Source organism: Bos taurus, chromosome 19, assembly GCF_002263795.3.
Source record: "Bos taurus isolate L1 Dominette 01449 registration number 42190680 breed Hereford chromosome 19, ARS-UCD2.0, whole genome shotgun sequence".
Lineage (NCBI taxonomy): Eukaryota > Metazoa > Chordata > Mammalia > Artiodactyla > Bovidae > Bos > Bos taurus.
In genome coordinates this window covers 34,497,072-34,524,084 of record NC_037346.1, presented here as the reverse complement: position 1 = coordinate 34,524,084, position 27,013 = coordinate 34,497,072, and the positions used below count along the sequence as shown (strand labels likewise).

At 56.1% G+C, this 27,013-nt stretch overlaps 3 protein-coding genes across 5 annotated transcripts in view; all 3 read left to right on the top strand.

Moving 5' to 3' along the window:
- The first annotated feature begins 12 nt into the window (after positions 1 to 12).
- On the top strand, positions 13 to 14,284 carry GID4 (GID complex subunit 4 homolog). The gene is given in 6 exon segments (NM_001199762.1): positions 13 to 415; positions 4,828 to 4,887; positions 8,549 to 8,656; positions 8,732 to 8,833; positions 9,488 to 9,618; positions 11,548 to 14,284. Coding segments are annotated over 6 exon segments (654 nt in total). The 5' UTR covers positions 13 to 226; the 3' UTR covers positions 11,612 to 14,284.
- Positions 14,285 to 17,658: 3,374 nt separating this feature from the next.
- On the top strand, positions 17,659 to 26,457 carry DRG2 (developmentally regulated GTP binding protein 2). The gene is given in 13 exon segments (NM_001014865.1): positions 17,659 to 17,787; positions 18,503 to 18,663; positions 20,207 to 20,296; positions 20,797 to 20,857; positions 21,127 to 21,217; positions 21,731 to 21,803; positions 21,920 to 22,010; positions 22,143 to 22,240; positions 22,492 to 22,568; positions 23,538 to 23,626; positions 24,214 to 24,272; positions 25,336 to 25,389; positions 25,695 to 26,457. Coding segments are annotated over 13 exon segments (1,095 nt in total). The 5' UTR covers positions 17,659 to 17,723; the 3' UTR covers positions 25,782 to 26,457.
- A 33-nt stretch (positions 26,458 to 26,490) lies between these two features.
- MYO15A (myosin XVA) overlaps positions 26,491 to 27,013 on the top strand; it is a 52,455-nt gene continuing 51,932 nt past the window's right edge. The window contains exon 1 of one of the 3 annotated variants that reach the window (XM_024980808.2): positions 26,491 to 27,012. In XM_024980808.2, coding sequence (XP_024836576.1) covers positions 26,675 to 27,012 — 338 coding nt within the window. In that variant the 5' untranslated portion in view covers positions 26,491 to 26,674. The remainder of the gene's footprint in view (position 27,013) is intronic. The other 2 variants (XM_024980810.2, XM_024980805.2) reach the window with 2 other exon arrangements.

Genomic DNA, 27,013 nt, shown 5'->3' with positions numbered 1-27,013 from the left:
TGCGAGGGCAGGCGGGGAGGGGGTTCGCTCAGAACCCGGAGGCCCTGCTCGCAGGTCCCGGGGCCCCGGTGGTGGCCGGAGCGCTCGGTCCGCTTGCGGCCGGCGGGTGGACCCCTCCCGCCCTGCGCGCGCGCCGGCCTCCCCTCCGTCTGCCCTCCTCGGCTTCCGCGCGGCGGCGGCGGCGGTTCCTCCCCTTCCCCCAGCCCTGGCTCCGGGGGACCCCGCGATGCCGGTCCGCACCGAGTGTCCCCCGCCGGCCGGTGCCTCGGCCGCCTCCGCCGCCTCGCTCATCCCGCCACCGCCTATCAACACGCAGCAGCCCGGCGTGGCCACCAGCCTGCTCTACAGCGGCTCCAAGTTCCGCGGCCACCAGAAGAGCAAGGGGAACTCGTACGACGTGGAGGTAGTGCTGCAGGTGAGCCAGCGGCCCGGCCTCTCGAGACGTCCACGGACCGGGCCGCGCCGCCGCCCCCTCGGGCCCTCGGCCACGGACGGGCCAGCTGCCTGGGCCTGCCGGGGGCCCTCCGGCGCGCCCCAACCCTGCGGGCCCCAGCCGGGGACCGGCCGCCTCAGATCCGGCCCTGCTTCCCCGTGGCCTGTCGCCCCAGCAACAGTCCTTTTTCCAGTCCCTCTCGGACCCCGTCCGGGAAACTCTCCAGGGATTCCCTCTGACTCTGGACTCTTCCAGGCCCGAGACGTGCCTGCTGCCTCCCACGTTTTCCTCGGTCCCATGAAGCCCAGGCCCTGGGGCCCGCCTCCTCCTCCGGGGGTTTCCTCCTCGGCAGAGCTTCATCCGTCTCTTCCCTCCATCAGCCCCGGAACCTGAGGGCCCCCATCCTACCCCGATTCCTGCCCCATTAGCCTGGGCACTCACATCCTAAGTGGGCTCCTCACAGTCTGTTAGAAGCTGATCTCCTAGCCCCCCAACCCATGGTCTCTTCCTGGCTCAGACTCCTGACACTCCCTACTCCCCACCCTCTAGCCACTTCCAGTCCACTCCTTTTCTCTCCATCTGTCTGCCCAGACCTTCCCATCTCCCTGTTCTCCTTCCTGGCTCTAGGGGACCCTCTTACTGTATTTTTAACTTTGATCCACATGTCAGGGCTTCCTCCTTAGTCTCTCATACTCATGCTAGGAAATGTAACTCACCCACTTTTATTTCTCATATGGTATTTCCTCCTCCCATCTGACCTGGATTTCTGAGAACCTGCTGCCAGCTCCTAATGGCTTTGGAACTTTAGCTTTACCTGTCCCAGCTCCTTCCTGCACTTCACTCCTCTCACGCAGATGGGAGCACACTTGACATTTCCTCCTGGCCCATGGAGATCGGCTGTGGTTAATCCTCTTTCTGCTCTGCCTTCCTGGAAAACTGTTCCTCCTGTCTATCTGCCCAGGCCTGCATCAGGACCCACTTCCTCCTCCCTTCGCCCCTTTGTCTTCAGTCTGATACCTCATCTCCTAAGCTGTGCCTAAAAGCCCCTCCAAGCACTATCCCCTCAAAGGTCTTGCAGAAGCTTTGATGTTCTGTGTGAGGACAGAATGTAGGATGTAGATGTAGAATGTAGGTCCTGTGTGAGGACAGAATTTTTCTCCTGCCCTTTGCTCTTTACTGATTTTAAATCTCAAACAGCCTCTCTTCTCCCACCTTTTGTCTCCACCAACTGCCGATCATTCACCTGCCTCTTTTTATCTTACTGCTTTGTTGGAGCAAATTGTTTACTTTAGATCAAGAGAACTCCATCTCTGTTAATTGTGTCTCTGGTCTACAAACTGAAATTTCTAATATAAGCTATGATATTTATTGTAATTGAAAAGATGGGCATTACCTGGTGGTCTCATGGTTAGGATTTGGCGCTTTCACTACTGTGGCCCAGGTCCAGTCCTTACTCGGGGAACTGAGATCCTGCGAGCTGTGAGACAAGGCCAGGAAAAGAAAAGGGTCGTGGCTGAGTTATTTCAGCTCTCACCATTAGATGACCACTGTGGCAATCTCCCTTCTCTTCTGCTCCAAATGTGAGAATTGAGTAGGAAGATTTGCAGCTCATCATACAATTCTAGAAGTGAGATGCCTGGTGTGGGTCATGTTTGGGATGATCTTGAGTTGGGCCCCTTGTTGAGTTTGATGGTGTCTAATGGGGTTGGGGACCAGTGGCGGGGCAGCCTGGTATCACAGACAAGTCTTGGTTCCTGCGGCAGCTCCCCTCCCTGTCCTCAGCATGTTGTTTCTGAATTCCTGCTGGTGCCAATTCCCTTGTGAACCGGTGGGAGTAGGGGTTGGGTTGGTGCATGACTAGCAGGTCCCAGGGTGGCCAGAGCAACCTGGGCAGTGGCTGGAGGCCACTTGGAGTTGGCCATCTCCTGGCGGGGGTGGTGGTTACACCCAGGAATGCCACCTTGCACCTGGATGGGTGAGTGTCTTACTGTCACAGAGACAGTCTGGCCTGTGAGTTGCCCAATCAGCTGGTTTTTCAGCCACAACTGGGTTCTTGGGCTCTGTTGTCTTAGAAACTTCTGACTTCTGTAACTCCACCTCTTTCCTGCTTTCTTTGTTTTTCATAGGTGCTTTATTGAGGTATGATTCACCTGTCACACAAGTCACACATGTAAGGTATACAATTCAGTAGTTTTTAGTGTGGTCCCAAAGCTGTGTAACTGCCATTGCAGTCTAATTTTAGAACATCTTCATTATCCCCAGAAAGAATCCTTAGCTGCCACACCCCTCCAACACTATTCAGTTGCTAAGTCATATTCGACTCTCTGTGAGCTCATGGACTGCAGCACGCCAGGCTCCTCTGTCTTTCACTAACTTCCGGAGGTTGCTCAAACTCATTTCCATTGAGTCAGTGATGTTATCTAACCATCTCATCCTCTGCCGCCCCTTTCTTCTCCTGCCCTCAATCTTTCGCAGCATCAGGGTCTTTTCCAGTGAGTCGGCTCTTCGCATCAGGTGGCCAAAGTACTGGAGCTTCAGCTTTAGCATCTGTCCTTCCAATGAAGAGTCAGAGTTGATTTCCTTTAGGATTGACTGATTTGATCTCCATGCAGTCCAAGGACTCCACCCCTAGGCAACCCCTAATTTTTCTTCCCCTAAGATTTGCTTATTGTGGGCTTTTCACACAAAGGGAATCATACAGTAACTTTCTGTGTCCAGCTTGTCGCACGGAGCACCGTGTATTGAGGTTCGTCCACATCACAGCAGGAGCCAGTGCTCCCTCCCTCTGTGCTGTTGTGTCATCGTCCCCTAGTGGCTCTGCAGCATTCTGTTCCTTTGTTGATGCATAGATGGCTGTTTGTGGGTGTTTGCACTCTGGGGCTGTCATGAACACACCACTGTGCACATACACGCGCGAGTTGTTATGTGTACATTGTCCGCGTTTCTCCTGGGTGTCTCCCTACCAGTGGAATACTGGGTTGTGTGGTGACTGTTTAACATTTGGGGGGCTGCCAGGCTGATTTCCAAAGTGGCTGCACCATTTTCCATCTCCACCAGCAGTGTCAGAGGCTCCAGTTTCTCCACGTCCCTGTCACACTTGTCACGGCCCCTCTTTGATTATAGCCATCCCAGTGGGGGTGAGGTGGCATCTCTTGTGGTTCTGATTGAATTTCTCTGATGACTAACGATGGGCCTCTCTTCATGTGCTTCTGGAGTGGTTTCTTTTCCCCTAAAATTGCAATTTCAAGAGTTCCTCAAATCTTTGTAAGGTTCTGACCTGGTGGTGGTGTTTTTTTTTTAAATGTTACTCTGACTACTCTCTTTCTCTTCTGCCATCCAGGAAGCCAAGAGTGAAGTGAGGGCCAGGTCACTGTAGGAGGAATATTAGGGAGAGCAGCGGTTAGACACAGGTGTGCTTCGAGCACCTTCTTGCTGAGCCTTCGCCTTGTTCTCTCTCACTGAGATGCTGGCTGGTTGCTGGGTCGACACTCCCTTGGTTCAAAAAGATCAATTTGAGCAGAGAGGGAGAGACACATGGTTGGATGGAGGCCAAACTGAAATTCTGATTCTCAAGCATGTGATAATCCATCCAAAATGTTAGCCAATTTAGTTGAGTTTTTAATCTTATTAGCGAGTATCCTTGCCACCTGATACCCTTTCTGGCAGCTGTGAAACCCAAATTGTATTGAATTTGGTGAGAATCACACCCTTGAAACAAGGCTTCAGGTTCAAGCCGTGGGTCCTTGAACACAGCTCCCTTGCTGACCCCTGTAAGTTCAGGTTTGGCTGTTCCATTTTGTCAGATGCCCACGTCAGCAGGTGAGGATGTTTGCAGAGCTGCGGTGGTTTTCAGGTGCGGACCTTTATCCACTGCAGCAGACGATGGGACCGCTCCAGCTTTGTGAAGCCGCGTGCTTCATGCTGGCCAAGCTCGCTGCAGCTTTGAAGCACCACTTTGGTGTTTGACTGAAGGTGCATTGGAAGGTATAGGGTCCTCAGATCTGAGAATTGCAACAAACGTTTCTAGTTTTTTTTCTTTTTTTAATATGTATCTATTTATGTGGCTACACCTGGTCTTCCTTGCTGGCATGCAGATATTTAGTTGCAGCATGTGGGATCTAGTTCCCTGATCAGGGATTGAACCTGGGCTCCCTGCATGTGGAGCGTGGAGCCTTGGTTGCTGGACCACCAGGGGAGTCCCCCTAGTTTCTTAACACGAGGCCTCACTCAGCATTAAACACTCAGCTTGCTGCTGGACCGGGGAGACCCAGCTGTACCAGCTTCCAGGCTCCCTTCTCCCCGGCCTCCAAGGGGCCTCTGCATGCTGGACATGCTTCCGCTGTCCCCGATGGACCCTGCGTTTATGACACGGCTGTGTTGTCCTGTCTTTTCAGCACGTGGACACGGGGAACTCCTACCTTTGCGGGTATCTGAAGATCAAAGGCCTTACTGAGGTAAGTGCTCTTCCCGCAGGCGGGGGCCTGGTGGGGACAGCACGTTGGGACCCCAGGTGTGAAGGGCCAGCGAGCTCGACTCTGCAAGCCTGACTCAGGAGCCCCATACCTTGAGTGCAGTTATTGTCAGGGAGCGGGAGCAGGCAGTGTGGACGTGTGCATTCACAGACGTTAAAGTTTATCAGCAGATCACCATGTGACCAACACTACTGATTTTACTTTGATCCTTTTTGAGGAAAACAAAAATATAATCAGAGCATCGCTGCCGCCATCATGGTCAGTTTCACTTTCTGGAATGAGCAGCACCCCTCCAAGACCGTGGCCCTGGAGGTTCCTCCTGCAGAAGGAGCTGTTCCCTCCCTCAAGGCCAGCTTTTCAACCTTCAGAACTCAGGAATGTCACAGGCGAGAGAGAGCACCCTCTGTGTTCCCACTGGCGAGCAGGAGCGGGGCCTGGCCACGCTGCTCAGAGTAGTGAGGGTCTGGCAGACACCCTCGCCTCCTCCTGCCCACAGCCTTCACCTGTTTGTGTCAGCTGGCTTACCCGTGAGGAGGTGAGGGCTCCAGGTGCCCGCTTCAGGTCCCAAGGGGACGCGGCATCAGTGAGCGGGCAGCTCGGAACTGCTGAGCCCCAGGCTGGGCCCCCACAGTCGGGAAGCACTGCTTTTCGTCTCCCTGTCCCCCTGGTTCTCCTGCTTTTCTATCAGATGGCTGAGAGACTCCTGAGAATTTGATTGTTGAGACAGATCTCTGGAAACATATCAGGTCAAGTCGGGGCAGCAAGTGACAGCATGAGGAAGGATTCTCACCTGGGTCTGTGCTGGAGAAGACCCAGCAACAGAACACTCTCAACTCGGAGGCGGCCACACGTGTGTGTTGAGTGCAGAGCAAAAATGTTGAACTTCGTTAGGAAACCAGCAGAGTCTGTAGTGTGGAATGGGGACCTGATTCCAAATGGTCACAGCGAGCTGCACACAGATGGTGGGCAGGACTAAAAACCCACAGACGGAAAGGCTGCGGATGGCCCTGTGGGGGCAGGTGGCCCGAATGCAGGGTAGCGCCCCAGGCCACCCAACAGCCGAGTTCCCAAGGTGGGGGGTGTCGCTGCCAGCTCTTCCCACTCGGAGCCACCTTCATCAGAGGGGGCTGTGCTTCCTAAGGGTCTGTCATCCTGCCCGAGTCTTCCAAGTCTTTGAATTCACCTTGTTTTAAACTCTTTTTAACTGAAATATAGTTCCCATAGCACAGAGTTCACCCATTTAAGATGTACAGCCTGAGACTTCCCTAGGAATCCAGTGGTTAGGACACCATGCTTCCACTGCTGGGGCTTGGATTCCATCCCTGATCAGGGAACTGAGATCCCACGTGCCACACGGTGTGGCAAAATTTTTGTTTGCTTTTCCATTTATAGTTCTGGAAATAGCAGATATCTGACTTATTTTAACATGACTAATCAGCCATGGTCTTTCTCATGTGTATGGAAATAGGAAAACTAACTATATGATTGGAGATGACTGGCCTCCTACCTGCCTTGAGTCACAAACACACAGTTTGGGAAGTTTGGTTTGCCTTGTGGAAACTGAATCCCAGAATTGTGAAGAATGGGTGTCAAGTGATACTCTTTGCAGTCCCAGCCAGCCACCCGTAGGGAGAGGGGCATCTTTGGGGAGCCCAACATAGGTGGCTGGGAGCCCAGCGGGAGGGTGTCAGCCCCACCACACACTCCCCGGACAATGCTGGGCACTCTGAGGCTGTGCTGGGTTTACTTGGAACACAGGTGGTCATGCCACCAGACCCAGAGACTGCCTTACTGGTCAATCAGACTTTGATCTTCCAGAAGGTGGGTCTTCACGGAAAGCTGGACTCACCTCCAGGCAGGTGGGCCTGGAGCCAGCGAGGGGAGGACGGCCCAGCGCAGTGGGCCCGCACCTGGGGATGCTAGCCATGCCCGCCCTCCCTTTGTGACCCCCTCCCCCTGGCTGTAGTCAGAGCTGGAATGTCCTTGCTTGCCCTGTGAGGGGTTTTATCTTTGGGATTCCTTCTGTTCCTTCATTCATTCATTAGATACTTATTTTATTTAATTCTCAGAGTTTGTGGGTACCTAGTGGTCACCCTGATAGACTGCCTGGAACATTTTAGAGAGAGGTCGGTGTAGAATCACCTGTTAGGAAAACTCGTGACTTGAACATAAGCTTGTTCTTTGTTATTATACTTGATCATTCATCCTTCTCTCTCTTTATGGACATCTTGATAAAATACGAAGATTCAAAACTCAGGAAGTCAGTATACTGTATAGCCGTTAATTTAACGTCTCAAGTCAGCTGCCAGCTTACAAAGCATTTTTTCCCTTAGCAGGTCTTTCTCAAATGGATTGCTATAATTTGGTTTATACCTTTAAAAATCAGGTTTTCGCTTAGGCAGTTTTGGTCTCTGTAATTTTTCTGCTCTGTCTGTGTCAGTATGTGTTTGAGGAATGCGGCGCCACCGTTGGGGCGAAGGTTTCAGTTTTAGGGGGATGGCAGATCTGCAGTGTTTCAAGTTCACTGCTACAAGAGCAGGCTGCCTTGGCATGTGCAGAAAAGTGGTCATGGCCTTCCTGGAAGCCCCAGGCCAGCGAGGCCGCAGTACCCTCTGGGGGCGCCGAGCCACCTGGGAGGCAAGCCGGGAGAAGTGGCATTTAAACCGGTAGAAATGTTTAATGCTGAGCGAGAGGGGCTGACGTGGGGTTTGAGGAAGAGAGCAGGTCCTCCATGGTCTCAGGACCTCAGGATGGTGATCTGTGCTCTGCTGGGTGGGGGTCATCACAGCACCCCCAGGAATTACCCGGGCTGGCAGGCAGCGCTGAGGGGCTGCCTGGTGACACTGAGGGGTTGCCTGGTGGGTGGGTTTTTACAAATGCAGAGAAATGGTAAACTTTTTACAGTGGTTACTTGTTCTTCAATTAACTTTTCCCAAATCTTTTGTGCCTTTGTATGAGCAGAGGGACAAACAGCAGGGTTGTTGGGAGTATTAACATTTCAGGCACCCAGTCAGGATGACCACTCGTTTGCTTTTCTGGTGGTTATGGTTTCCCGGGGCAGACGTGGTCATCAGTGTTTCCCGTCATGTAAGTTGTCTTAGCTCACATGATAGAATTAATTACACGAGTGCCTCTCACGTCAGGGTTATTCTACAGCCCCTTCCCTGCCCCTCGAACCTAAAGAGCTGGCACACCAGGGATAGACTGAGCCAGTCTGAGAAGCGATGACCAGGCTGAGGCATGAAGACGGGGCTGTGATTTCGTAGCCTCTCTGGGTGTTTTCCTTAGAAAGTAAAACCTATCAAGTTACCATCTGCTCTGTATGCTAGAATATTCAGAAGTAACTTGTCCAAGTTCTTTTCTGAGCCATCAACACATCACAAGCGCGCCAAAGAAGGGTCCTCTGCTTCTGGCAGAGTCCCCAGAATCCAGGAGACATCCCACCCCCACCCTGGGCCCCTCAAGTCAGGCTCCCTCCTCGGCCGTGGGTGTTGCTGCACCTGCCTCTGGTGGGTGGTTGCCCAGCAGTGTGGTCCTCTTTTCAAAGTTCTGGGGAGAAATTAAAGTGAACTTGGTTTGTTGTTTTGTGTAAAGTTAGAACTCCTGTTGGACATCTTGTTTGATATTTGTGTTTTTGCCACAGGAGTACCCGACCCTCACGACCTTCTTTGAAGGAGAGATAATCAGCAGGAAGCACCCTTTCTTAACCCGCAAGTGGGACGCTGACGAGGACGTGGACCGGAAGCACTGGGTGAGTGCCTCGGCCCCGCCCCCAGGCCTGCGTTCCCACCCAGCCCTCATCCTTTGCTCTGCTTTTGGCTTTCAGGGCAAGTTTCTGGCTTTTTATCAGTATGCAAAATCATTTAACTCAGACGACTTTGATTACGAAGAGCTGAAGAGTGGGGACTATGTCTTCATGAGGTGGAAGGTAAGGGGGCCCGGCCTCACCCTCTCTGCTCTGTGACCCCTCCCCGTGCTCTGTGACCCTTCTCCCTCTGGCTTCATCTTCCACCCTGCAGGCTGGGTCATCCTGAGGGTCCCATGGACTTGGGAGACTCCTCTTCTTAGCCCCTAAGTGAAGTGACCTCCCCGGCCACCCTCTCGCCCAGGCTGTGGGCCATCACAGCGCCCCTGGTCCCTCCAGCTCAGGGAATGGGGGTGGGTTTCCCTTCTAGCTCCTGAAGAGTCTGTCGGGTGGGCTCCCTCTGGTACTTCCTGAGCTAGAGCCACGGGTACCAAGCTCAGGAGGTGAGTTAGTGCCAACCCCAGGCCCCCAGCCTGTGGGAAAAAGCTGTTTTATTTTGAAATCTCGCCAGTGTTTCTACAGACCGAAGCCTGGAGCATCCTCCTTCCCAGGCTCTGTGCTGAGAACCGGGGCCGGGGCTCGGCCCAGACCTGAGTCCCAACCCACAGCCTGCTCCCAGCTCTGACCCTAGCAACCTTGAGATGTGGGTCCGTGCTTGGTCTAGAACACACAGGTGGCACATGGTTCATGGTCACGCAGTGAGGCTGAGAGCCAGCTGCAAGGGGCAGGGAGGCCTGGGGGCCGGAGCCTTGACACTGACCCTCTGTGCGCATGCAGGAGCAGTTCCTAGTCCCGGACCACACGATCAAGGACATCAGTGGTGCTTCCTTTGCCGGCTTCTACTACATCTGCTTCCAGAAGTCAGCGGCCTCCATAGAGGGCTACTACTACCACAGGAGCTCAGAGTGGTAAGGACTGAGAGCTTGGCCACAGTTCCCAAAGTGCTCACACGGGGGCTTGTTTGCCTCCCCAGAGTGGTGTAAATGGGTGCAAAGGTGAAGTTCTGGGTACAGGGATTCACTGCTGAATGCTTTCAAGCAGCCCTATTTTCAGCTACGTTTATCTCAGGCTTGTGGGTCCTGTCTTCATTCCTCCCAGACTCGGTAGTTAGAGTGTGAGATCCCATGTGAACTCTGCTGTCAGTAGCCTTTCTGATTTTGTGCTCACCTTCCTGCTAGAAGTCTGTTGGTAGCCAGGGCCCGTGGGCCTTATGGGCCTGCCTTCTGCCAAGGTGACAGCCACGTGCTCCTGGGTGTGGCCTTTGCCGCAGTTCTGGGGCCTCTCATGACTTTTTGAGCTTCTGTAGGTGCCCTGTCCACCTGAAGGGTGGCTGTGCCCTCAAACACCTGATTTCTTCTGCATGTTGAAGCTCTTTATTTCCTGTTAAGTCTTGCATGCTTTAGAGGTTCATGAAGGACGCTGCCCAGGGCTGACCAGCAGTGGCCAAGGGCCCAGGGGTTCCGTGCTACCCTGGCTTCTCTGAGAACAGACATTGTTGGGATTTCAACACCTGTTCAGTTTTCAAATGAGTGTTTAAAACTTTTGGTCTTCTTTTAAAATCACCAGCTTTATTGAGAAGCAGCTCACGTGCCATCTGATCCTCTCATTGAAAGTGTAGAGTCCAGGGGGCCTTCGTGTCAGCACGGTTTTATCACCCGATTTCAGAATGTTTCCACTGGCAGAGAGGAAACCCTGTCCACCTAGGAGCCGTCACCCAGCTCCCCGCCCCCACCAGCTGCAGGCACCACTAATCCGCTTTGAGTATAGGTTTGCCTGTTCTGAGCACTTCACGAATGTGGGCCCGTGCACTGTTTGCCCTCTGGGTCTTGTCATTGTGTTTTGAAGACCCCATATTGCATGTTGAGTGCGTGTCAGTCCTTCGTCTTTATTGCTGAGCAATTTCCTGTCGTGGATGGGGGCCACATTATCTTCATCTGTTCATCAGTGGATGGATGGATCTGTGGCTCATCACCACCTTCTGGCTGCTGTGGACGTGGGTGTGCCCAAGCCTGTCTGGGTCCTGCTTTCAGTTCCTCAGGGCACGCGGCTGGGGCAGGTTGCTGGGTCATGGGTGAGTCTGCGGTCACTTCTTAGGGAACCGTTTCCCATGGCCGTTGTAGCTTCCCGCTCCCGCCAGGGATGCACACGGTTCTGCTTCTCTTGCGTCTCCACATGCCCCCAGCACTCAGATGTCTTCATGATGCCGGCCGGCCCACCGGGAGGGGAGGGCTCTGCTCTGACGGCTAACATGACGGCCTTCCTTGAGGTGTTTGGGGGAGAGATGAGCCACTTTTCCTGTGCTGCACCTCACTCCTCTGTGGACAAGTGAGGGAGCTGACACCCACACCATCCATGCAGGGTGTCCCCAAGTGGGAGCTGTCCCTGCCTGTTTCTCCATCCCCTGTTTGACTCCTGAGAGCATCCATCACGGGGTCATACTCCCCGCAGAGCCCCTGATGCTCTGGAGTCTCACAGCCATGTCCAGGGAGGAGGAACATGGAGTCGCTGAGGTAGGGGGTGTGGCTGTGATGTCATCATTCCAAGCCCTCCAGATTCTGGGCAGATCAGCACGTGCCCGGGTCCCCTGGGAGCTCTGAGGGGCGCACGACTTCAGAGGGAAGCAGGGTGGTGGTGCAGGCAGAGGACCTGGTCTGCATCCTCCCCCAGAGGGCCAGCCTCTCCTTGCCTAACAGGCTGTCGCTGGTTCACCTCCCCTGAGGAAGCTGAGATAAGCTTGCATTTCATCTGGGCATGGGGTCTCCTGGCACCCGCGGAGTAGGTTCCACACCCTGTGTGGTTTTCAGGGTGCTCTAACACCTCTGCCTCTCCTCCCACAGGTATCAGTCGCTAAATCTCACTCACGTTCCAGAACACAGCGCCCCCATCTACGAATTCCGGTGACAGCGGCTCGGAACAGTAACCAAACAAACTGAACTTGGCAAAAAAGAACTTTGCCAGGAAAACCGTGTACCTGCCAGAACCGGGAGAACGTGTGTTCCTGTTTCTTCACGAGCAGACTTGCATCGAAAGCATGAATGTCAGCCCGCAGCATCCGAGGAGTGGCCAGCCCGCAGGGCAGGTGGAGGGCGACCTCGGCTCCTCCTCCCTCCCTGTGAGGTTTGGTCGTGAGCTGTTTTTAGGCTGCCGTCAATGCACTTTTCCTTCCTGCACAGCTAACTTCTGTATCCCTGAGATGCACAGCCCTTGCTCCACCCCTGCCTCCAGCTGCATAGGTCAGCCCCAGCCCACCCTGGGCCACGGTGCTCAGTGGTCCCCACCCAGGGCCCCCGCCCCCGGCTGCTTAGTCGGGTAAGTCAAGAGAAGGCAGAGCCCAGCTCCCACGTGCCCCTGGAGTTCGTGCGGGGCGCAGGCCAAGTGCTCAGCGAGGGCGATCGAGCCAAGCTAGCCTGTGGCCAGTGGGTCCCTTGGGCCTGCCGTTGGGACCACAGGGTTTGAGGCTTCCAGGTCCCTGGCAGGAACAGACTCCAGTCCTGCCCACTCAGCACGTTTGCTCCAAACTTTTGAACTTGAGGGCAATACTAAACTTTAAAAAAAGAAAAGTTTTTTTATTACAAAATTATTTTTATGGTTCCTTTAGCAAGGACCCTATGGCAAATGCACAATTATTCAGAATTACATTTTATCGTTTTCACATTGAAAACAGCAAATGTTGACTTAGTAATTTTTATATCTATATGTAAATGTATATTTAATCAGCCAGCAGTTTGAAACTGGTCACCTGGTGAGACGTTCTGCAGCATTGCATCCATTCTAGTGCTAAACGTGAGGACCATTCTGGGGGGCCAGTTTAGCACTTGTTCCTCCTCCTTTCGCTACTCAGAACAGCAGCACTTCCCAGCGACCTCTCCCATCAGGCAGAAGGGGCCGCTGCAGCCCTCGACCCGCAGCTCAGCGGTGTCGGGGCATAGGAGGGGCTGAGCTTGAACACGCTCAAGTAACCCGAGGCTCATGTGCCAAAGTGTGTGTGTGTGTGTGTGCACACAGGCGTGCGCGGCTGTTTTGTTTTGTTTAAACGTTTAGAGAGCTTCATGTGGCATCCGCTACAGCCCCCATATGCGGCAAGGCCTGGGTGGGTTTGGTGACTTCTGGTGATTTATAGACTCATTCGAAACCCGGGAGGGAAAGCTTTAACTGAGAGGTGGTGTTGCCATAACCCACAGGAGCGGAACTGGCGTGAGGGACAGGTCCAGGGCGGAGGGAGAAGACAAAGCCCTCCGGTCTATGTGAGCGGTGAGGCGGGTCTCTTAGTCTCAGAATCCTTTATTGAAGTACGTGCTGTATGTTGCTGAGATTGCATGTCAGGAGAAGCCTTAAGGAGAAGTGCTGGGAAGGTGGCTGCAGCAGAAGGATGGCTCACGTCCGTCTCAAGAGATGAGTCAGAAACATCCTCTTGATTTTAGAGCCGGCTGGCAGCACAGGAGCCGGGTGGCACAGGCTCCCTTTCCCTGCCCTCAAGTTCTCAGTGAGTAACCAGCGCCTGCATTTTGCCGGCTCCTTGAAGGGTTCAGGTACCCCTGGGGGTGAGGCGCCCCGCCCCCCGCCGCCTCCCAGAGCTGGTCGGAGCCCATGTGTGTGGCTGTGAGTGGGCAGCCAGTGGGCTGGACAGGGTGTCGGCATGTTGCTGCTTGGCGGCCCAGGTGGGCAGGGCTCTGCTGTGGGCTGACTTCCTTGCTGAGCCAGGGGTCAAATGCAGTGGTGTTTGGGGATGAAGATGTGGTACGTTTGCCAGCTCTTTGGGACACACCTGTGATGAAGGTTGGTTCTCGTAAAATCCCAACTCCCAGGGGTGCAGAAGCAGGGGTTTCCATATCCCCCGAGGAACCCCCAGACCCTCCACCCTGACTTAGGTCCTGGGGGAGCTTGGACCGTCAACCCCAGCTGTGGTCACTCCCGAACCTCCTCAGTAATCCACGCACCTCTGGTTCTACGTGCAATGCTTTTGGTGGACACTCTTGTTCATCACTGAGAAACCAGGGCAGATGCAGGCTCCCCACCACCTCCCGTCCCCACTCAGGACCCAGCTCCTGCTCCTCTGCTCCGCTCTGCACGCCCAGCCCCCCTCTGCCCGGAGCCCCCCCTCCCACCCATCGCCCTCTCCAGCTCCACATGTCTCACGTGTGGACGGACGGACTGCGTGGTGCCGCCCGCGCAGCGCTGGTTCCATGGGTGACGTGCACAGCAGACTCCAGGGGGCAGAGGGGCTTTTCAATGTCTTTTGCTTTCAGAAACAGGGAATTTATATTCTAAGGCCTTGAAATGATATTGTTTTTCCTCATAAAATAGTCAGATAAGCTAATTTTTAAAAAAGAAATGCCATTGAGTATGTGCATTGTGGTTTAAAATTACTAACGAGTTCTGGGAAAGAAAAGTAATATTTGATTTTGGATCTTACATGTTTTTAAAAATTAGATTTGAATGGGCAGAAGGATGAGTATTTTGTTTCTTTGGGGAGGATATGTGGAAAGGGTGTGAGAGTTTGGGATGGGAGAAGTATTTTGCAGAGCTATCAATGTCCAAATAATTTTTAAAAAGTAATAAAGGTATTTAAGCTTCAAGTCTGCCCTATTTCTAAATCAAGACAGTTCTGGTGGATTTTCAACCTTCCAGTTCAGGAAAGTGCAGGTTCCATCTCTGGTCAAGAACCAAGATCCCACACGCCTCGGAACAACTAAGCCTAGGTGCCACAACTGAGCCACCACAAGGAGCCTGGGTGCTGAAGCTGACTCAACACAGCCAAAAAGAAAACAAAATTTTAAAAATAAAAATGGTCCACATCAAAAAATCCTTTAAAAATTGACCATTTTAGCCAATTTGAAGTGTACAATTCAGTGATGTTAAGCACATTCATAGTGTACAAGCTTCACCACTGTCATCTCCAGAACCTTCCCTGCTTCCCATAGTAGAGCTCAGTCCCCTTTAAACACCAGCTCCTCACCCCCAGGCACTGACACCCACCACTCTACTTTCTGTCTCTGTGGATCTGACCACTCCAGGGACTTTGTGTAAGTGGAATTACCAGTATTTGTCCTTTTGTGACTGCCCTGTTTCACTTAACGTGTCTGAGAACTTCCTTTTTAAGGCTGAAGAACAGACCACTGTATAGACCACTTTCCTTTATCTGTTCATCCATCAGCGAACACTTGCATTCCTCCCACTTGAAGGGCATTGCAAATAATGAACATGGGTGTACAAATTCCTCTTCAAGTCTCTGCTTTCACTTTTGGATATATACTCAGAAGTGGAATTGCTAGATCAGATGGTAGGTCTATTTTTAACTTTTGAGGAACCTCCATACTGTTTTCCATAGTTGGCTGCACCATTTTACATTCCTACATTCCAACAGTGCTGGAGAAGGAAATGGCAACCTGCTCTGGTACTCCTGCCTGGAGAATCCCATGCACAGAAGAGCCTGGTGTGCTACAATCCATGGGGTTGCAAAGAGTCGGACATGACTGAGTGACTAACACACACCAACAGTGCACAAGAGTTCCAATTTCTCCATGTTCTCACCAGCACTTGTTACATGTACATACATTACACATACATACATGACACACATCCTAACGGATGTGCGGTGTTATCTCACTGGTTTTGACTTGCATTTCCCTAATGGCTAGTGGTGTGGAGCACCTTTTAACATGTTGTTGGCCATATTGTCTTCTTTGGAGAAATGTCTACTCAAGTCTTTTCTGCGTTTTAAAAATCAGGTTGTGTTGCTGTTGGTCAGTGACTTCTTTATATATTCTGGATATTAACCCCTTATCAGGTACCCACCTGGCAGATATTTTCCCCCACTTCTTGGGTTTACCTTTCACTCTGTTGATATGGTATCCTTTGATGCACAAGTTGAATATTTTCAGAGATCCAGCAGCAGCCTGTCTAGAAGTTTGTCAACTCTCAAAGATTACTCAGGTGAGGGACTTCGCTGGTGGTTCAGTGGTTAAGAACTCACTGCAATGCAGAGGATGCAGGTTTGATCCCTGGTTGGGGAACTAAGATCCCACATGCTGCAAAGCAACTAAGTCCAAAGATTCCTTGGGTGATGCGAACATATGAGGTTCCTAGTTGGCTTCCCAGGCTTGGGTCTGGAGGACCCAGACATTCCAAACAGGAAAGGCTGGTTTGGTCTTCAGGTTATCTCTCTCGATCCTGGGAGTGGCCTGATTCCACATTATTTATGAAGAAAGAGACCCTTTGGAGATTGCGAGTGAAGCAGACACAGCAGAGGTCCAGGGTTCTTGGAAGGTGGGTCACATTTCAGGACATTTCTGTGTCCCTGAGTGTAAACCGATAGCACACCTCCGTGGGCACAAGTGTGGCAGTAGGAGCCAGGAGCTGCATGTGGGGCAGAGACCTGCTCTCCATGGGCCGGGGCTCCACACCTGCCTGTACCTCTCAGTTCCCAAAGGCTCTCCCCTCCCATCCCCTGTGAACCTCACGGAGCCAAACATGTAGGTGTTCTCCCCGCAGTCTGCCTGTTACCCTGCAGTCACTGGGCTTCACATCTCAGCCCCACTGTTAACAGCTTGAGCTGCTGGGTCAGGCACTTTACAGGGCTCGTATCGTGGCTTTGTCAGCAGTGGAGGAGAAGAGCAAGCTGGGCTTACAACAGCCCTCTTCAGCCCAGAGCCTTGTGCATGACGGTGTTGGCAAACATGGACTGAATCTGGGGAAGATGTAACCACCGAGGAGACTCAACTGACAGCAGCTCTGGCATTCAAGGAGGACTTACGAGCAAGCAAATTATTTCACTTTTACAACAACCATGTTATCCTTGTTTTTAGAGTGTAGAAGAGGTTAAGAAATTTAACCAAGCTCACAGTTATGAACCTTGAATTTGAACACAGCATGATTTCCAATATCCTGCTCCCTACTCCCAACCTTGTATTAAAAACATACAGAAGGGAATTTCCTGGTGGTTTGGTGGTTAAGACGCTGCACTTCCACTGCATAGAGCCCAAGTTCAATCCCTGGCTGGAAAACTAGGATCCTGCATGCCTTGAGGCCTGGCAAAAAAAAAGCATCCTCAGAGAGCTGTGTCTCTGTCTCCCTCCTTTGTCCCTGTGCAGACTCCCAGAAGAAAGGCCATGTAAGGACAGGGCAAGAAGGCAGTGGTCTGTAAGGCAGGAATAGGGCCCTCACTAGAACCCAGCCATGTTGGCACCCTGACCTTGGACTTCCAACCATGGGGTCACAAAGAGCCAGACACAACTGAACGACTGAACAAAAACTCTAACATTCTGTCTAAAGTCAAAATTTCCCCAATTGTCCTCAGAATGTCTTCTCATAACTCCTTTTAAAAATTTCAACCAGAATCCAGGCAAAGTTCACACGTTATACTTAACATCTTTTAATCTGGTACAATCCTTCCCCCATCCCATCCACCTATATCACTGACAATTTTGAAGACAGCCCAGTTGTCCTATAAAAAGTACCACTTTCTAGTTTGTCTGATGTTTCCTCAAGTCTAAACTCAGATACAGCAGTTTCAGGTAAGGATTGCACTTAGGAGATGCTGTCTCGACTGCATCCTATGAGGAGGCATCTGATTGGCAGGTAGGAAGGCGAAGTTGGGGACAGACGTTTAACCTCAACGCAAAAGAAGCCACGAAGCTTTCAGCTCGGCGCCTTTTCTTTACACCAGCAAAGCCGGCTGAGCTTGGGACCCGCAATGCGGAGTCCATCAACTGAGGGTCCCGCTCTACCTCCCACGCCCCATTCCTGCCCTCTTTCGCCTGGCCCCGCCCCGCCAGCCGGGCCCCGCCCCGGTCCAGCCCATCGCGCTTCCCCAGCCTCCGCCCACCCAGCGGCGGAACTAATGTCGCTCCCCTCGACGTCTCCCGCCCGGACTCTGAATCCCCGAGCGCCAGGCGAACGGGGACGCTGTTCTCCGTGGGCTTCCGGCGCACGCTGGTCGGCCGCAGCCGACGGTTCCAGAGTTCAGGGGTCTGCTGCCGTCTCTCCGGCCGGTGCGCTCGGTTCAGCTGCCGCCATGGGAATCTTGGAGAAGATCTCCGAGATCGAGAAAGAGATCGCTCGCACGCAGAAGAATAAGGGTGAGGGCCGGCCCCGCGGGGCGTCTCCCGCCACGGCTGCGGGCGGCGGGCAGGAGCCGTCGGGGCCGGGCGGGATCAGGGCCGGACCACAGGGCCGAGTGGAGAACCTCAGCTCTCGGAGCAGCGTCCGACCTGGATAGGCAGGGTCGAGGTTCGAACCCGGGTCTCCTGGCGGCTGGGCCTGGGGAGTTGGCGCTCTGCCCTTTAGTGGGGGGCCGTCCAGGAGGAGACCTAACAGGTACATCCTCGCCAGCAGCCTGGAGCCGTTAGGTGGGTGGAGGCGGTCCTGACTTGAGTCTGGCGGACCTGGGTTTGGGCCCGGTCTCTAAGCTTGGGAAGTCACCTCACAGTTCTTGGCTCTGCTGCACTGACTCACACCTTGTAGGGCAGCTGGCTTCCTCGGCCGCTGCCTGATGAATACTGAAGGACTTCATCATCCCAGCGACAGCAGAAAACACCCCCAGAATGCCCCCAGGAGTGGTACCGCTCGGGCTGAGAACCCCTGATAGTGGGTCTCCAGGTCTCAGTAAGGAGCTTTTGTCCTAAGTGAAGTGAAAAGCCAAGGGCATTTTAACTGAGTGGTGGTCTTCTTCTCCTCTGATCTCCTTGACAACGATTGCTACCTGGCTCTGGGGCCTCCTGGCCAGCATTCAGAGCATATGGGTCCCTCCCAGCCCGCCCTGGACACTTACCCATCTTGTGCTGTGTCTTCTAGCCACCGAGTACCACCTTGGTCTGCTGAAGGCGAAACTTGCCAAGTATCGGGCCCAGCTCCTGGAGCCGTCCAAATCGTCCTCCTCCAAAGGAGAGGGCTTTGATGTCATGAAGTCAGGCGATGCCCGTGTGGCACTGATCGGATTTCCCTCTGTGGGTAAGGTCAGTGATGGGCAGCGTGGGCCTCAGGAGGAAGGCGGCTTGTCTCCTTTCCCACCTGGATGCACCTCTTCCCTGCCTCTGAGTCGACTCCACAGACGGAGGAGAGCCAGCCTCTCCAGAGTCAGTCTGCACCCCTTTGTCAGCCCCACAGGGGTGTTGTCACCTCCCAGTCAGAGAGCCTCTGCTGGCCTCGGTCTCGTTTACTGAGCGTGCACCACATGCCAGGCACACTCTGTCCCTGCTCCCTCAGAGCCCCCTAGCTGGGAAATGGGGGGCAGGAAAGCCGGAAGGGCAGGTTCGGGAGCCGGGGCGCCTGCTCTGTGAGCAGGTGTTTGAGCCCTGAGGAGTGGACCTTGAGGCGGAAAGAAGAGTAGGCTCACAGGCCCAGGTGGAGCCCGGGGCGCAGCAGCAGTGGCAGGAGGGGGAGAGTGGGTGGCAGTGAGGCCCTGAACTGGCCAGGTGTGACCTCGGTGCCCAGCTGCCCCCAGGCAAGTGGTTAGTAAGCACAGCCAGGCTCCAACTCCTTGAACATTGCTGGGGACTCATTCATCTTACCCTTTTCCCTCAATCTTACTTTCCAGTCTGCAAGGCATTCTCCCGGATGAGGAGCCCAGGCTGGAAGGAGCCACTCTAGTGACCAGGGGCTATGCTCTTGGGGTCTGGGTCCTATTGGGAATCAGGGCCCTGAGCACAGGAGGGCCCAGACCGCCCATTGCAGGGGTCAGACAGGTTCAGGGATGTCCCCCAGGTTGGCCTCTGGCAACTGTGACTCTCAGGGCTGCCTGTCTGCCCACACCTGTCTGCACCACCAGGTTTTTATCTTTCCTGAAGTTTCTAAGAGGCGCCCTGTGTGGAGAGTGTGTGACAGTGATTCTTTCACAAGCCTGAGGGTGTGTGAGTGAGCTGTGCCTGGCTTCCTGCTGACTAGGATGGGGTTGCCAGGCCAGGTTGCGCTCTTGGCACTGCCCACTGCTTTGCTGGCCTCTGGGCCATAGCATCCATCACTAGGGTCACCGTGCTCCCTGTTTTATCACCTCCTTCATGAGGTTGGGATCAGGAGGAGGTCCAGGGTCCTCCAGCACAGATGACTGAAGGCCGGGTCTCTCAGTCCACAGATGGACTGGCTGCAGGGTCCATCCAGACCCTTTCCCACGCACCCTCCCTCACAGTCAGCTGTCTCAGGCTGGAGGATCCCTATTCCCTTGCCCTCACTGGAGTAGCAGCTTTGTGCCGTCACCCAGTTCAAGTCTGCCAGGCCCAGGAGGGTCTGGGGGTTCTGTGGAGCTGGGGATGGGCCCTGATACAGACCGGGAACCCTCTTAGGAACCAGGTCCCTGTGTCCCTCACTCCAGACGGGCTTGAGGCCTTGGGCACGAAAGGGCCTTCTGATGTCCAGCCCCCTCTGGGCAAGGCCCGAGGTGACTTTTCCAGCTGTTGTCATCACACCCCAGCCAGGGTAATTGGCAGGGAGGGGGGGCCCAGTGTGTGGGCTTCTCCAGGAGGCAGGGCACGACTGCCGCTGCAATGGCCTTCTCTCTCCTAGTCCACCTTCTTAAGTCTGATGACCTCCACCGCCAGCGAGGCTGCATCCTATGAATTCACAACCCTGACCTGCATCCCTGGGGTCATTGAAGTAAGTTGGGGTTTGCTGGGCCCCGGGAGGGAGGGTGAGCTTGTGTATGGGAGGGGGTCGCATGGGGGAGACTCTTGGCTGAGCTGCCCTGGCCTCAAGCATGGACACCTCTGGGGACTGGGGCTGCCGGGACCCCAGAGACGCCTGGCCCATCCTGCAGTCCAGGCTGGTTCCAAGGATCTGCCAGTATGAAGCCCTCCCTGGTTCCCTGAGGCTGGCCAGCCAGGTCCTGTTCTCCATGAAGCTCTGGAGCTCTGGGCAGCAGGGTCCTGTGGCCTTGGACCTCCCACCTACCGATTGAGGTGGTTTCTTTGAAGCACTGTCAGCACCAGCAGTGACTACTGTGGGCCCCTCCCGGAGGCCTCCCCACTCTCAGGGCATGGTCTGCGCTGGGCTGGCTGGGGTGGGACAAGGCTCAGACCTGGCCCTGGGGCCAAGCCAGGTTCAGCTGGGCCCTTCCCAGCCCGCCCGCTCCACCTCACTCCTCTCCTGCTTCCTAGTACAAAGGCGCCAACATCCAGCTCCTGGACCTCCCTGGAATCATCGAAGGCGCAGCACAAGGTGGGGGCAGGAGTGGGCAGTGGGGGTGGAGGCTCAGGCCTTGGTGGGGGCACAGTGGGGAGCGCTACTCCTCCCTAGGTGCTGATGTCAGCTTCCTCCTAAAACTGACATCTCTATGAGTAGGACAGGGGTTAAGAGACATGCCTGCTCCAGGATGACAGGTGGCAGAATCCATGCGGGTCTATAAGGGGAGGAGTCTGGGCTCCCTGTGCTAGGGGTCCCACAGCCCTGCGCTTGTCACTGTAACCAGCACCCACCTTTCTGACCAGGGAAAGGCCGTGGCCGGCAGGTGATCGCTGTGGCCCGCACAGCTGATGTCGTCATCATGATGCTGGACGCCACCAAGGGCGAGGTTCAAAGGTCTGCGGTGGGGCGGGGTAGGCTGGCATGCCCAGGGAAGCCCTGGGGTGGGTGGCGGGACACTGGCTGCAGCTCTTGTGTCCCTGAATTCCTGGTGGGTGGTCCAGGGCACTTGGCCCGGTTACACATGAGAGCAGGGGCAGGGTGGTCCACAGCTGCACCCAGTGTGGGCGGCCTCCCCAGGAGGCTTGTGTGTGGAGGCACGGGCTGTGCCGTGCCGGCCTGGGTGCGCCGAGTACTGCCCAGAGCCCACTAGGAGCCCAGCCCCAAGCAGCAGAGCCTCGTTCACACCCTGACCTGCGGCTGAGGGCACACCAGCCCGTCTCCCTTTGGGCTGACCAGAGTGTCCGGGGCTCTTCCTTGTTATCTCTGGTGGCTGGAAGCGATGTTCGGGATCTGGTGGTGTGGGGGAGAGGGCTGGTCTTTGTCCAGGTATGGGGTGGGGGGCTGACTGTGATATGGAGGCAGTGCAGCCTGCCCGGGACCCTTGTGAAGGCCGTGGGGCTCCACCAGGTCTCTGCTGGAGAAGGAGCTGGAGTCGGTGGGCATCCGCCTCAACAAGCACAAGCCCAACATCTACTTTAAGGTGAGGCCCATCACCTGTCACCTGGGCGCGAGCTGGGGGCTAGGCTGCCAGCACATGGGGTAGAGCAGGGCTGCAGCTGCCCCTCCATCAGTGGTGCCTCCTTCTTTCTCCCCCAGCCCAAGAAAGGAGGCGGCATCTCCTTCAACTCCACAGTCACGCTGACTCAGTGCTCAGAGAAGCTGGTGCAGTTAATCCTGCATGAGTACAGCATCCTCACCAGAAGGGCAGGGGGAGGGGGCAGGGATGGGTGATGCAGACCACCTGTTTGGGGCCCTTCTGGTGGGGGTGGGGGGCAAGGGGCTGCTGGTGCACAGGTCATCCTTAACCTGAGTCCCTCAGAAATCTTCAACGCTGAGGTGCTCTTCCGAGAAGACTGCTCCCCAGACGAGTTCATAGACGTGATTGTGGGCAACCGCGTGTACATGCCATGCTTGTATGTAAGTGGCGCCGGGCCCTGTGGGAGGAGGAACCCCTGCCCCAGCTGACCCGGCCAAGAGCCTCACCCCAGGGGCTGCTGAGTCATGCAGGCACATCCAGCTTGACCCCCAGAGTGCATCCTGGTCTCTGGGGGCCGGACTTCAGGCCCCTTCTGCTGCATCCCTCCCCATCCCCGAGGCAGCAGGTGGGATCTGGTCCCGCACAGCATTGCTCCTCCCCTCCCCAGCACTCTCTGCCTTTCCAACCCTAGGTCTATAACAAGATTGACCAGATCTCGATGGAAGAAGTAGACCGCCTGGCCCGGAAACCTGACAGTGTGGTCATCAGGTGAGGCTGAGCAGAGCCAGTCTGTCTGGCCTCTGCGCAGCCTAAGGCAGAAGGCCGTCCTGGGGCTGCTCGTGACCTGGGCCAGGTCCTACTCTGACCAGGCTGGGACAACGGGTGATGTGGGGTGAGCTCTGGTTCAGGAAACAGAAGGACTTCGTCCACTGAGGTCCAGGGTGAGAGTGGTTAGGGCTTCGTGGCTTAGCAGTTAACCAGGGAGCCCCAGGCTGCTGCTGAGGCCCTGGGAGACGTGGCTTCTGTCATCACCAGAAGGAAAAGGTCCCAACATCCTCAGGTGGGGCTTCTCTGAGGGGTGAGTCCTGGGGGCCATCTACGCCCCGGCCTACCATGGCTGCAGAGGCCTTGTGGGGGCAGCCTGGCCTCGTGCCCCGCCCTCTGCTGCACACGGCCTCCACCCACATGCTTTGTAGCACCACAGTGGGGCTCAGCTCCTGAGGAGTTAAGACCTCGGGGACCAGGAAGGTGGTCTGGGCCCACGAGAGGACTGCTTCCTGGGCATCCCCAGCATCCACAGAGAGCAGCAGGCACAGGGGTCCCTCCTCAGGACACCTGCTCCCCTCCTGCTGCCACACCTGGGCCACCAGCCACTCTGATGTGCTCACTCTCACCTCGGGGGAGGGCGGGACTCCACTCAGGATGGTGCAGCAGCAGAGGACCAAGCCAGGGCCCACCCAGCCGCTGAAACCCCTGCTGGGCTGCCGTTGGGGAGGGCTCTGTGCAGTCATCCTCTGCCCCCAGCTGCCCTGGCTGTCACACGTGCCCTGGGCCCTCCAAGAGCGCCAGAGAGATGGCCGGGCTCTGTGGGCAGGAGCGTGATGGTGATGGGAGGCATGGCAGCTGAAGAGCTGTCGGGCCCACCGGTGTGCTGCCTTCGAGCACCATCAGGGCCGTACTAGTCTGGTGCTAGGAGCCCCAGGGCCGCTCTGACCAACCCCTCCTTCCTCCCGGCAGCTGCGGCATGAAGCTGAACCTGGACTATCTGCTGGAGATGCTGTGGGAGTACCTGGCCCTGACCTGCATCTACACCAAGAAGCGAGGCCGTGAGTCCGGCGCAGCCATCCTCCCCCCTTTTGCTAACCCTGGCCTAGCAGGCTCCATGTGAGAGCCTCTCCTGTTTTTAAGCCAGCACCACCCTCTACCTGGGCCCTAGTGGCACAGGAAGCCAAGTTCCAGGGGGCGCTGAGGGGAAGACAGCCCAGCAGTGGATTCCCCAGTGATAACAGGCCCCACGTCCAAGCTTTAGGGAACCGGTAGCACAGGAGCCTCCCCCAAGTCCCACCCCTGAGCACACGCCTCGCAGGTGAGTCTGGGCAGTTAGCATCAGCAGAGGGAGACGAGCTGCCCGGCTGGAGCTGGTCCAGTCCAAGTTCTCCTGCGGGTCCCTTTGGCCAGGGCTCTCACGGCTGACAGTCTTGCAGGGGTCTGCACCTGGATGGGGGTGTATTTTGATTTTCTGTGTCGAGTCAAGGCTGTAGAGCCTGCCTGATCAGGACTCTTAGTGAGGGTATGCCAGAGAGTAGGGGGGCAGTCGGTGGAGAATGGAAGGGCCCTTGTTTCCTGTAAAGAGAAGCCTTGTGGCATCGCACCCTGGCTCTGCTGACTCCCACCCACCCCCCAACCTGTGCAGAGAGGCCAGACTTCACGGACGCCATCATTCTCCGGAAAGGGGCCTCTGTGGAGCACGTGGTGAGTGAGACCTGCCAGGGGTGGGGAGCCCCTCCCGTCCCCTCGGGGTCCTGTCTGATGTCCTCTGGGCCCTCGGCCAACCCTCAGCCACGTGCAGTCAGGCAGTGGACATGCATCCCACCACCCGGCTGCAGTCGGGCGTGGAGCAACGCCAACGGGTTGGCACAGGCTCGTTGCTGGTGCAGGGACACCTGGGAAGCAGTGGTCGTCACTGTCCTGTCACACCAGAGCTGCCAGGTCCTTGGGGCCCTCCAGATGTTCAGTCAGGAAGGCTGCCAGCCTGGGCAATTCCGGATGGTTCATTCCAAGTCGTGTACCCCGAATGCTGGCCCTTCTTCGTGCCCCCTACCCCAAGGGGCTGAGTGCTTCCTGCACCCCGTCACCAGGGACAGTCCATGCTGAACAAAGGAGCCCCGCTGCCTGCCAGAATTGGGTCCTTCGTGGTCGGCAGACTCCAGTCCCACAATCCTGGAGCTAAATAGTCCCACACGGGGTGGGGACTGCAATGACCAGGGTGGGGGTGCCGCAGCTTGTTAACCCAGGTGCCCTTGGGAGCCGGCTCTCCCTGTCGCTGCCCCCTGCATCTTTGCAGGGGACACAAACCCCAGCCCTTTCAGGCCCTTGGCCACCAGCTGTAGAGGTTATGGGGCTTCAGCCATGCCAGGAAGGAAAGTGGAGAAGCTGGGAGCAGAAGGGTGTTCCAGGCAGTGGGTGGCCTGTGCAGAGGCCCAGAGGCCGGAGGGATCGTGGGGTGTGGGCCGTGTGCTGCCAGCTGGCATGGAGAGCGCATGGGCGAGGCTTGTGGCAGAGGGGCCTGGGTCTCGGCCCAGGGAGGCCTGCCCCACAGGGCCTCGCTCCTTCCTGGGACACTTGCCTATCTGAGGGAGCAGCTGTCAGGGCTGCTGCTCTGGCACAGGGGGCAGAGGGCCCCTTCCGCTAGGACCCAGGTCCTCCTGTGGCTGTGGCCCCACAGCCTGCAGGTGCCCTGGAGGCGGGAAGCGGGAGCATCCGAGTGGCTGTGAGCTGAGGCTTCGTGAGGCTCACTGTCCCATTCTCCCTCCAGTGCCACCGCATCCACCGGTCACTCGCCAGCCAGTTCAAGTACGCGCTCGTGTGGGTGAGTTTTGGGCAGAGCAGCCCCGGTGTCAGGCAGGCGCCCCCATCCTCCCACCTGGGGACCAGGGTGTCCGTCAGCCCTGCTGTCCAGATATACAGCACACGTGCTGACCCAGACCGGACACCGGCCTCCTGCTTTGGGATCCAGGGCGGTCTGACTCCTGGGAGTCCTGTTGTTGAAGCTGCAGGGTTTGCCTGTGCTGGGACCCCCACTTTAGACCCCAGCACCACCCCGCCCTCCCCCCGTGCAGCTCCGTCAGCCTCGGCCGGGTGCTTCCGAGGCTGATGAGTCCCCCTCCCCACCAGGGTACCAGCACCAAGTACAGCCCGCAGCGGGTGGGCCTGACACACACCATGGAGCACGAGGACGTCATCCAGATCGTCAAGAAGTAGTGCCCCCACCCCCACCCGTGGGACTCAGGAGCCCAAACCAGCAAAATACACGCACACCCTGGGAAGGGGGCTCACGTCTGCTGTTTCCACATTTCTTCAGCGGGCAGATGATAAGGAACTCGCTGGGCAGAGGATGAGGTTGGGTGGACTGGGCTGGGGTGTTTCCTGTGAGACGGACCCCCGAGGGGTGCTGAATGTGGGTCTCTGGGCCCATGCCCACCCCACTGCTTCTGGCGCAGAGGAAGGTGGTTGCCCACCTCCCCCCGCTGGGGCCCATGCAGAAGCTGGCTCAGTGCTGGGCAGGGACCCAGGCCCGCCTGTGTCCTGGGGGCCTCTCAGCTCCTGCCAGCTTCTCTGGTTCTCAGGGAGGGGGCCGCCCCAGACAAACACCTATCCCCACCCCAAACCTGCCCAGGACTGCCCTGTGATGAAAACCAGAGATCTGGGGCTTTAAAGGCACAGTTCATGCCCCCCACGGCCTGACCAGTCCAGAAGGGTCACCCCTTCTCAGGGCAGCCCCTGCCCAGCACAAAACCCAGGACCCAGCCTGGTTGATACCCCTAGGGTGGGGAGTTTGGAGTCTGGACTCTGTTTTCTCTCCAAACCCCATTCCCTTTCCAAATCTTGGCTCCCCTTCCTGAAATAAAAAGGTAACCATGACTCCTGTTTACTAAGGACAACGTGTTAAGTTTGCAGAACTCAGTTGCCAGCTCTAGTCAGGGGCAGCAGTGAGCGGGTGGAGCCTGGGCTTGGGGGACCAGGGTAGAGGGGGAGAGGGGCCTTCTGCAGGGCTCTGCCCCAGGACGGTGGCCAGCACCCCCGGGAGGCTCTGCAGTGAGAGCGGGTTGGCTCCTGCTGCTTCTGCAGGCAGGGTGGAGGGGCCCCTCCCAGGGATGGGGGGGATGGTAACAGACTTGGGGGGACAGCCAGTGCTGGCTGGCAGGTGGGGGCAGAGCCCCAGGGGGTCTGGGGAGGGGCTGGGGTGTGGAACAGGCCCACAGCTCTGCTCTCCCTGCTGTTCTTGGCTCCTCTGTCAGCTGCTCAGTCTCCTTTCCAGTGACAAAACAGGAATAATGGACATTATTAAATATGCATGGGGCCCAGGCGGGCAGCGGGGTGGGCTGGGCTTCTCTTCCAGGCCAGCTTTTCCACCGGCGGCTGCACTCCTGGGGCCTGGCCACAGGACCCCCATCAGGCGGCATGCGGGCAGGGAGCGCGCCACAGGACCCAGG